The sequence below is a fragment of the Aristolochia californica genome, unplaced genomic scaffold, assembly GCF_029961685.1.
Source record: "Aristolochia californica isolate CCGP_79_NKW_82.1479 unplaced genomic scaffold, dmAriCali1.0.hap1 SCAF_8, whole genome shotgun sequence".
In the NCBI taxonomy this organism is placed as follows: domain Eukaryota; kingdom Viridiplantae; phylum Streptophyta; class Magnoliopsida; order Piperales; family Aristolochiaceae; genus Aristolochia; species Aristolochia californica.
In genome coordinates this window covers 34778124-34792556 of record NW_027182279.1, presented here as the reverse complement: position 1 = coordinate 34792556, position 14433 = coordinate 34778124, and the positions used below count along the sequence as shown (strand labels likewise).

General features: G+C 42.4%; 2 protein-coding genes across 6 annotated transcripts in view; one reads left to right on the top strand and one right to left on the bottom strand.

The window, feature by feature from the left end:
- Positions 1 to 14433, top strand: part of LOC137939166 (uncharacterized) — an 85587-nt gene that overhangs the window by 54445 nt on the left and 16709 nt on the right. For all 5 annotated transcript variants that reach the window (XM_068784379.1, XM_068784381.1, XM_068784382.1 and 2 more), the window contains 2 exons: positions 9174 to 9333; positions 9435 to 9575. In XM_068784379.1, coding sequence (XP_068640480.1) covers positions 9174 to 9333; positions 9435 to 9575 — 301 coding nt within the window. The remainder of the gene's footprint in view (positions 1 to 9173; positions 9334 to 9434; positions 9576 to 14433) is intronic.
- On the bottom strand, positions 4624 to 5096 carry LOC137939334 (uncharacterized). Its single transcript, XM_068784616.1, is given in 2 exon segments — positions 4624 to 5036; positions 5039 to 5096. Coding segments are annotated over 2 exon segments (471 nt in total).

Here is a 14433-nt window from a genome sequence, read left to right as displayed (position 1 = left end):
GCACTCGTCAATTTTTTTATAAAGCTCGGTAGGGAATTACCAGGGCGGGGATCGGCTACCCGAGTCGTAGTCGGAGTGTGTCTGGATGGTGCTGCTGTAGATGCTCCCTGAGATGAATTATAGCGGCGCCCTTGCCATGTGGAGGAAGTGTTCCTCTCACTCGACCAACCCGGCTTACGTTGCTGCAGCTGTTGTCGTTGTTCCATTGCTCGGGCCATATTCATGGCATGAGCTAGATCCGTAGGCATAAGGAGTTCTACCTCTAGCTGTAAATACTCATTGAGACCTGCTGTGAATAAGGAGACCTGCTGGTCAACTAATACCCTCTCCCCAGCACGAGCCAACTTTTCCTGGAATAGTTTTTGATATTGTTCCACCGAACCCTTTTGTCTCAATAGGACTAACTCTCCCAGGGGGTTGCTGTTGGCGGGAGGCCCAAAACTAACTGTGCATAGATTTTTAAATTCTCCCCCCAGTTATTCCCGGTCTCTCTTTCTCTACTTGAGTCACCCATAACATGGCTTCATCTGTCATATGGAAAGAGGCTAGTTGCACCTTATCCCATTCAGTGGTCCCTTGGTTCAAAAAAAAAATTTCACATCTATGCAACCAAATTACGGGATCCACAGAACCATTGAAAGAGGGAAACTCTAACTTGGTGTACCTTGGGATTGTGCCTCCATGCTGAGGTGCTTGGACAGCAGTGCGTCCAGGCCACTGCTCCCCTCTTCTGTGATAAGGTTGAGCAACCTCTCTCACCTCTGGACTCTGATGTCTCTCTGTCCTCAACTCCTGTAGCATGCTAATGATTCGGTTCATCTCTTCTTCCAAATCACAAACCTTTCTGAAGTAAACGGAACATTGCCGCAATCAACAGAGAGACTCCAGTTAAGTTTCCTTTTAAGCAACAGCCTCATACTCACAACTCACCTCATCGTCAGCACCATAAAGTACTTTGATTAAATGTCCTAAAATGCTGCAAGAAGAACATATGAGCAATTAGAAACATGGTTTATGATATCAGTTATCTAAAATCTGATACATTTGGCCAATACAAACTGTAAAATAGTAACTCTCTCTCTCTCTCTCTCTCTATCTATCTATCTATTTTTAAGGAGTATTATTTTATCAAACTTGTCTATTCTTATAGGAAGGTATGTGACGTTGTGACAATCGGGAACGACCCCTGTCTTTCAATGCAACGGGGTCTCTTCGAGCCAGTAGCCATGCACCCAATAGTTTCCAGTCCAATATATCGTTCCTATTTTTTATATATAAATTTAAAAACTCTCTCTCTCTCTCTCTCTCTCTGCTCTCTCATATTTGCCTTCTGTTAATTTAATTCCTATAAATCCGCTGTAATTTGGTATCAGAGCCATGGAAGGCTAAACCCTGAATATCTAGGCATGGAGTAAGTTAATTATATTTTTTTTATATTTTAATCATCAAGGGAGTTAACTTACTTCGTAATATTATAATGCTTTACTATTCATCTTCGTTCTTGTTATGATATGGGACGTCACCCAAGTCGCGTTGAGGTATGCCCGTGTTGCCGTTGCCGTGGATAGGCGTAGGCGTTGAAGGGCCTCTATACTCTTAAATCGTTGACAGACGTGTATCTGATTAAGAAGATGATGAACAGTAAATTAATTATGATATTATGAATAATAGTTTGCTTCATTCATGATTTTCATATAATCAATTTATAATATGTTTACTTCATACTAGGATATTCCTCCTTCTGGTTAACTTTTACCACTCCTATTGTAGTGTAACTTAGTTTACTTTAATTGTGTTTTAATTTGTTTCAATATGGCATCTAGTAGTACGATTACTGGATCAGTTAAGAATGCTTCTCTCGTTGAATATAAAGTTCAACAACAATTAAATGATTGGACAATTCCGTCCATTAAACCTGTAAAATCAATGATTGAATATAAAGTTTACTTTGAGATGTGTCTGTCATAGTCATATCCTGTAAAATCATTTTCTTTTAGATGTTACTTGAAACATTTGCAACATAGCATTAATATATTCGTCAAGATCTTCTGGAAGCTGACTATCTGGTAATGAGTCATGAGCATTATCATCATGCTCTGTACTGTCTTCTTCGATTTCTTCATCATCTTCGGCAGCTGATGGTTCTGACACAGACATGTTATCTTCTGCTGGTTGAGATGATGATTTTAATAATTTTTTCATAATCTCTTTTTCCGAGATATTTGGAATCAAACTCTTTAATTGAGTTTGGAAACTTTTAAATAAATTGTTGGAGTCATAATGGACTTCCGGGATTCTATGTAATCCAAGATTATTTTCATTTTGTATGATAGCAGACCCAATTTCTGCTACTTTAGTATCAATGTTGGGAAAATTCTTCCACCAACGAACATGAAATGTTCTTAATAATACTAGGAGGCCTTTATCATTAAAGCCTATAGTACAATCCCATCTCCAAATCCATGGTAGAGAGAATACCATAAAAAAGAGAAGACTGTCACTATTTATTGGGGGTTTTTCAAAACCCAGAGCTTTAAGCTCAGGACTGGATTGAGCCCTTTTTACAAAACGTTTGTGCTGTTTCAAGGCTATCTTCTATCTTTTGCATCCTAATTTGGATTTCTTCATTGCTGATATTATCCCCCATGTTACCCTGCTCTGATACCAAGTTGTTACGGTCCCGGGTCATGGATCGAGTAACACGGCGTGGGAGTTGTGAATCCAGCACTGGTACTGAGTGACTGGATTCGGTAAGGAGGGTTAAAGGTCCCTTCTTTGGGTACTCTTCCACCAGTGATCAGTCTCCCTTTTTATGATCTCATTCTAGTGCTAAAGTTATAGCTAGAATGGAAGTAATTCAGGTGGAGAAAGAATGGAGAAATACCTGTTTTGCTCACGTTAATCAGGGTTTCAACCCTGATTTGATGCAGCTCGTTCTAGGACTTGAAGACCTAGCTTGATGGGGCAGCCTTGGTTCACGTTGATGGCTGTCCTTGCTCTATTTTCGTGATGAATTCCCAGCAAGAAGAGTGGCTCTAATCTCTCATGTGAAAGAACCAGAATTACTCCTCCTTTGCTGCTCGTCAAGAGGGGATTGAACCCAACTTCTTGTTGACGCTGGTTATGAGAGAAGATCCTCTCTTTGGGCTCGGAAAAAGGGTAGGAAACTCCTTTTCTTAGTATGGATGATGAAGGATGAATTTGGGTGAAGATGGATGGCAATGGAGGGTGAAGGATAGGTTGGATTTTTGGAGTAAACCCTAAACTCGAGATCAAGAGGTGATCTCAACCTATTTAGACTAGGTTATTCTAAAATCTCAAAGCTTACCTATTTCATTCATACCTTTCCTTTAAATAGGTCACGTCAAGAAGTTTTAGGGTTAGGGTTACAATAATTCCCCATAATGCCCTTATATAAAAAGTAATTAGAAATAACTCCTACTTAAAACAATATAAGAAATAATTCCTATTGAGTGAGTTGTTGTTGTCTTCTTCGTTGTGTGACTCGGTGTGCTATTGAGTCCACAACAGACCCCTAGCAGAGGCCACGACATGGAATTTTTTTTGTTAGCATCGCCCTCAGGGAGCCACTTAAAGTGAGCTTGATGTTTCCAACAAAAGAGCTCATTATGTGCAAAAATTTGGAGCTGATTTTGAATGGAAAAGTGTTGAATTAATTCATTGGAAGAGAGATAGTTGGTTTCTTCCATAGCGTCAAGGCTAGCATGCTGATTGAGGAGAGAGTACTTGTACCCCGAGGACCTTGATTTGAGGTGTTGTTTGAGTAACCTTCGTTTTTGAGGGAGAAACCAACCTCTTGGACCATGAACATCAAGCCCATTCCAGCCATTCGCAACAACCGAAATGAAGTTGCTACTGTTGAGCCAAGAATTATGAAACCGAAATGGTGTGGGACCCCAACGACCAAAATGTGTGTCAAGCAAATATGGGCCAGTGATCAAAGATGGTGTGCCTGAGGACTCTACCAGTCACATTATCATAAAGCCGCAACTAGTCCTCATTGGCCAAAAAACGGTCCAATTTAGATAGTGTTGGAAGACAGGGCCCAAGCCCACACGACCAAGGAAGACCCACATATCAAAGTGTATTAGAAGATGGGCTCAAGCCCATAAGACCAAGGAAGACCCATGCAACCAAGAGATATAGAAGATGGGCTCAAGGCCCACAAATCAAGGAGAAGGCCCATAGGCCCACATACATTGATGGTAGGATGGTAAATAAAGGGTCATCTCATAGAGATGACATTCATGTAATTTAGTTAAAGTTCCAGGGTTAAAAACCTAAACCTTAAACCCTAAGTTCAGGGGTATTATTGAAATATAATAGTTTAATAAATCTATAACGAGAGCTTCAGGGGGAGGGTAAAGAATAATCAATTCCATAACCCTTCTTCCTCCAGTTTTCTCCCAATGGGTTTCTTTCCCTTTTTCTCCATGAGTTAAATTCATGGAGTCCTGAAAATCAACATGGTATTAGAGCTTTGATTTTCAGAACTCCGACTATGGGCTTTAAAGTTCATTCTCGTCCGTTGTTAGAATTTTTTTTCATCTCTTAGTACTTGTGCATTGTTTTTTTGCTTCTAGTTTAGTTTAGCCCTTTTGTCTAAGCCTTCCTTCTATTTGTTTTTTCCGTTTGGGGTACCGGTTCCGAATTGAGGGCATCTACGATCGCCTCCCAATCGTCCAAGCTATCTTCCTCTTCTTTACTGACGCTTCCAGAGTAGGATCCACTACTGCTGCTACCACAACTGGCATGTCCTTCCTTACGAGAGTCATTACTTGGACTGTTAGTAAGCGACTCAGAATCACTGTCGTGAGGACGCGAACTCTCGATCTCTTCTGTTCTTGATCTTGGTTTTAAGTTGGCCAAAGGCTTGTGTCTCTCATCAGTGAGGCGCAAAGGAGACAAAGGAGAAGAACCACCATCGGAAGGTTCTTTTCCGCCTTTGTTCTTGACTTGAGAAAGCCATTGTTCGCGCCGCGCATCAAGCTTGCACTATTTCAATTTCGCAGACCGTTTGACCTCTTCTTCTTACCCATATCTTTCGACATTGCGGGAGCAGAGGCAACATTCATCGTGGTTGCTGCTGTCGGAAGTCGTATTACGTTGCTGTCTGGAAGGTTGCCATCCGACAACAATCCGTTTATTTTTGGAATGTCCCGATTTCTGTCAAGCCAAAGATCATTATATGCTGCTGTCAGAAGTCTCTCTGGTGCTCTGTTATCACGTCGCCGTTGCCAGAGACGATGACACCAATCTCTGCTAAATTCTATTGTTCCTATTGCTGTCGGAGAGTTTCCCGTTGCTGTTCTGCTCTGTTTGGAAGCCGGGATCGTCGCCGTGGGGAAGAAGGAGAGTTACCTTTTCTCAACGATGATTCCGTTTCGGTTTAAGGAGTCTCTGTCTGGAAAGTTGCCGTTGCCGAAATTGCTATTGCCGAAGAAGTTGGGAAGAAGACTGTTCAAATATTTCTTGTTTCCTAAGTTAGGAAACATGAAATAATCAGCCTGGTTCAGCGATCCGGACTCGCCCGAGTCAACTCGGACCAGCGAGCCAGTGACCCAGCAACCCGATGGTACAACTCCTGCACCAGCCAGACCGAGTCAACTTGGACCAACTCGGTCCGGGTCAACTCTGGTCCGGGTCATCCGACGACAATCCGTTTATTTTCGGAAGGTCCCGATTGCTGTCAAGCCAAAGATCATTATATGCTGCCGTCGGAAGTCTCTCTGGTGCTCTGTTATCACGTCGTCGTTGCCAGAGATGATGACACCAATCTCTGCTAAATTCTAATGTTCCTACTACTGTCGAAAAGTTTCCCGTTGCTGTTTTGCTCTGTTCGGAAGCCAGGATCTTCGCCGTGGGGAAGAAGGAGAGGTACCTTTTCTCAACGATGATTCCGTTTCGGTTTAAGGAGTCTCTCTCTGGAAAGTTGCCGTTGCCGAAATTGCCATTGTCGAAGAAGCCGATTGCCGAAGAAATTGGGAAGAAGAAAGTTCAAATATTTCATGTTTCCTAAGTTAGGAAACATGAAATAATCAGCTGGGTTCAGTGACCCGGACTCGCCCGAGTCAACTCAGACCAGCGAGCCAGTGAACCAGCACCCTGATGGTACAACTCTTGCACCAGCCAGACCGAGTCAACCCGAACCAACTCGGTCCGGGTCAACCTGACTCGGACCACTTTATGCTTTAGTAAACATGCCCAAGACTTCGGTGCGACTCGGTAAATTTTTTTTCTGGTTGGATTATTATTTTTGAAGAATTGACCGATTATTCCTTTTTCAGCATATTATTTGGTTTGGATATGTGCATTGGACTATTTCATGGGTTATTTTACAAGGATAATTTTGGGTCGTGTTAAATGGGCCCAAGCCAAAGCCCATTTTAGCTGCTGCTATTGAGTCTCTTTTGATGAGACATTATTATTGAAGAAGAGGTATCTTTCATATCATTATTTATTTATATCCCCGTAAAAAATATCAAAGTTATTTGTGGTTGGGAGTTCATGACGGAGGAGCTTTATCCCCATAAAAAATATCAAATTTTTGTGGTTGGGAGTCCATGACGGAGAAACTTCATCCCCGTCAAAAATAATTAAAAAATATCAATTTTTTTGTGGTTGGAAGTCCATGACAGAGGAACTTCATCCCTGTCAAAAATATCAAATTTTTGTGGTTGGGAGTTCATGACGGAGGAACTTCATCCCCGTAAAAAATATCAAAATTATTTGTGGTTGAGAGTCTATGACGGAGGAACATCATCCCCGTCAAAAATATCAAAATTATTTGTGGTTGGGAGTCCATGACGGAGGAACTTCATCACCGACAAAAATATCAATTTTATTTTGTGGTTGGAAGTTCATGACGGAGGAACTTCATCCCCGTCAAATATATCAAATTTTTGTTGTTGGAAGTCCATGACTTAGGAACTTATTATTATATTTATGTAACTTCTCCCCATTAATATCATATATTACTCTACCACTTGAGAGTCGTCGTCCTGTGGAGGGACACGGTGGTGGAGGTAGATACTTCAAAGCAATGTCTTAGTGGCTAGGAGTAATTTTACTCTCACTAATATTATACCAGCTGGGCCTCATGAACGAGAGCACCAACATGAGGGGGAGTGTTGGAAGATGAAGGTATATTATACAAAAAAAGATTTTATACATCTTTTGCAACAAGCTGGGAGTTCATGTTGTTCTCTCACCCCCAGCTTGAGGGGGAGTGTTGGAAGATAGGGTCCAAGCCCACACGATCAAGGAAGGCCCACATATCAAAGTGTATTCGAAGATGGGCCTAAGCCCATAAGACCAAGGAAGACCCATGCAACCAAGAGATATAGAAGCTGGGCTCAAGGCCCACAGATCAAGGAGAAGGCCTATAGGCCCACATACATTGATGGTAGGATGATAAATAAAGGGTCATCTCATAGAGATGACATTCACGTAATTAAGTTAAAGTTCCAGGGTTAAAACCCTAAGTTCAGGGGTGTTATTGTAATATAGTAGTTTCATAAATCTATAAATAGAGTTTCAGGGGAAGGTTAAGGAATAACCAATTCCATAACCCTTCTTCCTCCAGTTTTCTCCTAATGGGTTTCTTTCCCTTTTTCTCCATGAGCTAAATTCATGGAGTCTTGAAAATCAACAGATAGAATTGGCGGTTGACAACTGTTAGACCAAGTGAAAGACTTCCCAGAGTAGGCAATCTCATCCAAATCACAGGCACCGATGAAGTCTGCACACTATGGCATTGAGATTGAAATTCGACTAGTTTGGGGGGGGGGGGGGGGGTTTCGTGGTATTAGCCGGTGGCATTAAAGTCCCCTGCAAGTAAGAGGGGGAGATGCTAGTGTTCACATATAGCAAGGAGATGCCAAAATTGGCTCGGGGAAGATATAAAGTCCAGTGTTCTGGTCTCTGGGGTAAGAGTCCAAGTATTGGGTTCTTGTTGAAGGGAAATCCCAAGTTGTCATCCAATGGTACTCTTCCTCAGCCACTCCCCTTTGGCATACTGGCCTATTTTTCATCGCATTTTGACCTTGTGTCTATCCTCACTTGTAACTGGTCCCATATTCTGATATGAACCGCGCCAACCTGTGATGAAACCTGATACCAAATATGGTAAACGTCCCCAAGACCTTTCAAGTTTGGATGGAAAATCGAAGACGCCACAAACGGGAATGGAAATCCGTTTGATAAGTCGATGAACGCCACAAGGAAAATCCTTGATAAGTTCGAATAGTTTTGGCAAGAACCCAAGGAGAATGTTTTTCACTCAAAAATGGCAAAAGTTTCAAAAGTCCTCAATCTGTTTTGAAGCCTCCTATTTATAGAGGAGGCCCAAAACCCTAATTACATTCACTTAAAAGAGATAAAAGAAAACCCTAATTGCATTCACTTAAAAGAGATAAAAGGAAACCCTAATGCATTCACTTAAAAGAGATAAAAGGAAACCCTAATGCCAACTCGTGGCCCACATGCTCTTCCTCAATACACGTGTGTGGCTGCTGGGCCCTCTTCCGGATAAACCTTGATGAGCGAAACCAGCCCACGTCTTCATGGTGGGTCCCCTAGCTTGTGACTCCATGGTGGGTCCCACAATATAACAGTGTAAAACCAACCTTTGTGGGTGGGTCCCACTAGCTTGTGACATGGTGGGTCCCACTAGCTTGTGACATGGTGGGTCCCACAATATAACAGTGTAAAACCAACCTTTGTGGGTGGGTCCCACTAGCTGGTGACTCCATGGTGGGTCCCACAATATAACAGTGTAAAACCAACCTTGGTTCGCATCATGTTCCCTGCTCAGCTAATTCTTTAGCTAATGGCCTTGCTAAGAGAGGGCCATCACTCCAATCCCTTGTTGTTAAGGAAAGTCCCTGCTAGTTTGTTGTTGTTCTTTGGTTACTTTTAATAAATTATAACCTTTTATCAAGAAAAAAGAAAAGAAAGAAAAGAAGTTTATATGTCCTCAATAAGTTGGAATTTAGGATCTGGGACGTATTTATTTTTGGTTGGTGAATTTGCATCTATCAAATCCTTATTTCTGTGATAGCGCCCTTCAATTTCCTTTTCCATACTTAAAAATTTTCTTTTCATTTGTTCTTTTTCTTCTTAAATTTTGTCATTAACCATGTATAATGCAGGGACAATTTGCAGCTATTGAGGCAGCGTTACTATTACGCTACATGGAAAGCTGATGGCTCACGTTACATGATGCTTATCACTTGTCATGGGTGTTACTTGATTGATAGAAGTTTTTCTTTTCGGAGGGTTCAAATGCGCTTTCCAGTGAAAAATCCAGAGGTGAAAATCTTTGCCAAATCATTGTTCAGTCATTATCCCATTAGATGCTGATTCTTCAGATGAAGTTCTGTTGCCCTTACTGGACTTGGGTTTTGTGTCAGGGGGGTATCAGTGAGAGGACACATCACTTAACGCTTCTTGATGGTGAGATGGTGATTGATATCCTACCTAATAGTCAGAAGTTGGAGAGGAGATATTTGATTTATGATCTAGTTGCACTAAATATGCAATCTGTTGTAGAGGTGAGATTACGTTTTTGATGTAGTAGAAGGAATCCTTCTTTGTTGCTCCTGTATGTTTGCTACCATCTTCCTTTGCACTCATTCATTTGGCATTCTTTTTTTCTTTTCTTCTTCTTATTTTTCTTCTTCTTTATCATTATAATCTTCCTGTATGTTTTTTTGGATGCTGATATGAGTTTATTGAGAACAAAAAAGACAGAGGCTAAGGGGAGTTAACATTCACAATGAGCTGTTGGAGAGAAGCACTAGCAAGCCCGTGAATCTAATAAAAAAGTGATGTTAAATCTTCAAGAATGTTGCCCAAGTTGTTTTTTTTTTTTAGAATAAGAATGTTGCTTAAGTTTTTGCACCTTATGATGAGGATGTATGATTCTCTCAAATCATTGTTTGTGTTTGTCTATTTGTTTAGTGATTATGTTTGCTAAACTTGTAGGACTGAAAAGAAAGTGGGAGAACAAAATAAAAAATCATAAATAAGTCAAAGTACAACAGATTGCAACAAAATTTATTTCTTGTAAATTTACTCTTTTTTGTATAGGTAAATTACATTATACACGTGGAATCTCTCCTGAAGCCAGTGATACTAAGGAATTATTGGGTTCATCAAAATCACTCTGTACGTTTACCCTTTCACAGGCCAGAACACAATGCCAGCTGTCTTAAATTATTCAGACCTACATAAAAAATATTTACTCTTGTTCTATTTTTCATTTTTCCTTACTGTCTATTCTAGGCTGGGGTAACTGTCATATCACTCTTTGCCTTCTGCCATTAAGTGACCCTCCCACAGATGGTGTTTGGGATCCACATGTAGCACATCTGGGCAAACCCTTGCTTCGCATGGGCCATCTATCAATTGTATAAATGTGACTCACTACCTTTGGCAAGTTATTCCAGTGGATAGGCTAATGTGGGTTCAGGCAATTATTGCATCAAAATTTAGAAAGAACCTTTTCTTGGTATTATTACTAAGTGGGCCTACCCATTATTTCTCTGTTTTCAAAAAACATAATAGGGTGGCCTGTGTTATTCTATATTGTTTAGTCTCAATCCTAGAAGGCTTGAGGTTGAATCCCACTTGCATCAATTATGTGTTGGCTCTCGTAGCCCTCGGTTTGCCTTGAAGCTTGATCTTGAGAAGGCATTCGACAGTGTTAACTGGGATCTATTAGATGACCTGCTAGGTCAAATGGGCTTGGGTGACCGTTGGAAGGGTTAGATTAGATCATGTCTCTTTGGCCTCTTTCTCCCTGGGACTGCTTGTGGGCTTCAGGGGTATTTGACAAGGGGGTTCGCTTTCCCCTCTCCTATTCAATATTGTGGCTGAGCTTCTATCGGCCATGACTTATCGGGCTAGAGAGGTTGGTTGACTTAGGCAGATTAGCAGTTGTGAGGCTTTTGACGTTCCCTTTCTCCAATATGCGGATGATACGTTACTGTTTGGGGTCAGATCCTTGGACTATATTGTGAAGATCTAGGCTTTATTAGGGTTTTTCAAGATCGTATCGGGGCAGAAAGTCAATTGGCAAAAAACATCTTTGGTAGGGTTTAACATCAAGACAGACGAACTCTGATCCATGGTGGATTTGTTGGGCTGTTCTATATCTACCCTCCCCACCACATACCTTGGTCTTCCTCTGTTTACTTCTCGCATCAACAAGGACTTATGGAGCCCGATTATTGAGAGATTGGATCGCCGATTGGCTACCTGGAATGGTCATTTTCTATCCAAAGCTAGGAGGCTTAATCTACTCAAATCTTGTTTGGCTGGGATCCCAAACTATTTCCTTTCGTTCATGCATTGCCCGGCCACGATTTGTAATCAGATTGATGGCTTGATGAGAAGATTCCTTTGGCGAGGCACCTCTTCCTAGTTTAAGTACCATCTAGCGAGATGGTCAGATGTATGCACTCCCAAATCTAGGGGAGGTCTGGGTATTAGGCTCTCCAAGGACATGAACATGACCCTCCTCTTTAAGTGGATTTGAAAATTCAACACCGTTGGCAATAATCTATGGAGACCTATGGTGGCATCCAAGCTTAATCGACATAAGATTTGGTGGACCTCAAGAGGGAGGAGTGCTTCTCTATCTCCTATTTGGAGAGCTATCTTTCCACTCCTTCTGTTGTTCCACTCGGGCATCTACTTTCATGTTGGAAATGGTCGCTCGATCCGCTTCTGGGAAGATTGGTGGGTTAGCTCTGGGCATCTAAAGGGCTCATTTGGCAATATCTGGCAGGCCTCCACATAGTGCGATATGTCGGTTGCGGATGCCTAGAGGCTGGATAGTTGGGATATCTGATTATGTAGAGGATTATGTAGTGGATACTCTGCTTGCTTCTCAACTCCTTGAGGTGATCTCTGACTCTAGGCCCCGTGACTCTTTTCGAAGATTCGATGATTTGGTGGCCAGAGGCGAGTGTTACCTTTTTAGTCTCCTCCGCCTACACCCTCATCAAGAGCAGGACTTCAGTTACCTCTGAGCACGAGGTTGAATTTATTTGGCATCTCTCCGCTCCCCCAAAGATCAAATTCTTCCTTTGGAGTACCGGGCTCAACAAAATTCTCACTGCTGTCAACCTTCATTGTCGTGGCAATCTCACTATTTTCACCTCTTGCCCCCTTTGTGTCTTGGAGGAGACCTCTCGGCACCTGTTTGCTACCTGCCTGTATTCTTGGTCTATTTGGATGAGCATCCTCAGTCAGTTCGGTGTCTAGCTTTGCTTGCCAGAGGACATTCTTGTGATTGGGCGTGTTGAGGACTCATTCTGAGCAAGGGTAAGGGCTTCCCAGCCCTATCCCGAGAGCAACCCCTAAGAGAGGTGCTTCAGCCTCTAATCCATCAAGGAGCAGGATTAGAGACATCTAACCTCACTGCCGTGAGTAGCAGACCTTAGCCAAGAGGGTTCTAACCCCTCTCAGCCATGAGCAACCAGGGAACCACCTGTCCTGGACGAGAACAACAAGGGTTTCTCAACCCTTACCGAGAATAGCAAGGGTTTCTCAACCTTTACCGAGAACAACAACTAAGCTGTAAGAAAAGAGACTCTTTTTCATCTTTACCGTGAGCAGCAGTCCTATTACAGTGCTGGATTCACAAATCCCACACCGAATTACTCGATGCATGGCTAGGGACCATAACAACGTGGTATCAGAGCAGGGTAACACGGGGGAGCCTAGCAATGGTGAGTTCAAAAGAGTTGATGATCAGAGGGCAGCAGGCACAGGCATAAACACAAGTAGAGAATGAAAGAAAGTTTGCCCTAATCATGGAGAAGTTGGAACAACTTCCAAATATGAACCTCCAGATTGATAGACTTTCTGGAATGATGGGAAATATTACGGTTGGAAGAAACTCAACTCCGGAACAAAGAGGAGAGGACAACTCACAAAACAAAGGGGGAGACCAGTTTACAGGGTGCACTGCCTTTCCTGGCCAGACGGGAAATTTCAACCAAGGAGGAGGCACTGTACCAAGATAAACAAAACTTGACTTCCCTACTTTTAATGGGTCAAATGACCCCTTGATATGGTTACATAGGTGCGAAGTTTTTTTTACCCATCAGAGAACATCAGAAATTGATAAGGTGGGATTGGCCGCCTTCCACATGCTCGATGAAGCTCAACTCTGGTTTCATCAAGTAGAGTTGGATAGATTGGTACTGGATTGGGAAGAGTTTAAGGAATTATGCACTATACGGTTCGGTCCTCTAGCCCACAGTAATCCCTTGGGGGATTTGGTGCTGTTATGACAAACTGGCCCACTGGAACTATATCAAAAACAGTTCCAAGAAAAGTTGGCATGAGCCAGTTGGATGGTTCTCGTAGACCAGCAGGTCAATTTATTTACGGTAGGCCTTAATGAGTCATTAAGGTTAGAGGTGGGGCTCCACTTACTGGCTGACTTAGCTTGAGCAATGAATCTAGCTCATGCATTGGAAACTCGTCAAAAAGTTCAAAACAAGAGGACAACTTGGCAAGGGGACCGGAACACTTCCAATAGTTTGGCAAGGGCGCACCCAAGGAATAGTGCCATTGCAAATGACTTCCTCAGTAGTGTTGTACTTGCAATTGAATCGGCGGTTATTCCTTTCCTTATAGAGGCACCAAGGAATGTGAGTAGTGCTGGCTGAAATGAGCTTTGACAAGCTTTGGGATGCGGCACCCAAGGGACAAACGATCCATACCGTGCATGTCACGAGGAAGACAAAGCTGAATACCCAGTCTACCAAGAAGGGGGGACCTGATGTGCCAGGCAAAAGAGCCATCTCTAGGAGATGGCTGACGATATCTTGTTCAAGGTTGCAGAAAGGGCACAAGGAATAACATTTCCATGCTTTCGAAGGTTGTCAACAGTGAGAATTTTGTTGAGGCAAACATTCCAAAGAAAAAAACTTGATCTTGTATGGGGTCATGAGGTGCCAAGAAATAACAACATCATGCTCAGTGCGGGGGCATGTCCAACCATAATATGCCTGTAAGCCGAAGAGAGCACAAACATCTTTCCATCCCTCTAGGTGATACTTGAATTCGTTGCTGGCTCCTTTCCATAAGAAAAGTCTCTTTATAATCTCAACGTGGTGACATATGGAGGCAGGTCAAGGCACAAATGAGAGAGTAATTTGGTAGCCCCGCAATGCAGGAGTTAAGGAGAGTGAGCTGACCGGCCTTCAACAGTAGCCGCCCTTGTCAAGTGGAAAGTTGTCTCTCAAGGAGCTCAATGATAGGAGCCCAAAGTCCCATACGAGGTCTACTATCAATCAGAGGATGCTCAAGATAGGTGGAGGGGAGGGTGGCAATAGTACATCCCAGAGAATCGACCATAGTATGAAGGAAACTAAGATCAATATGGTATCC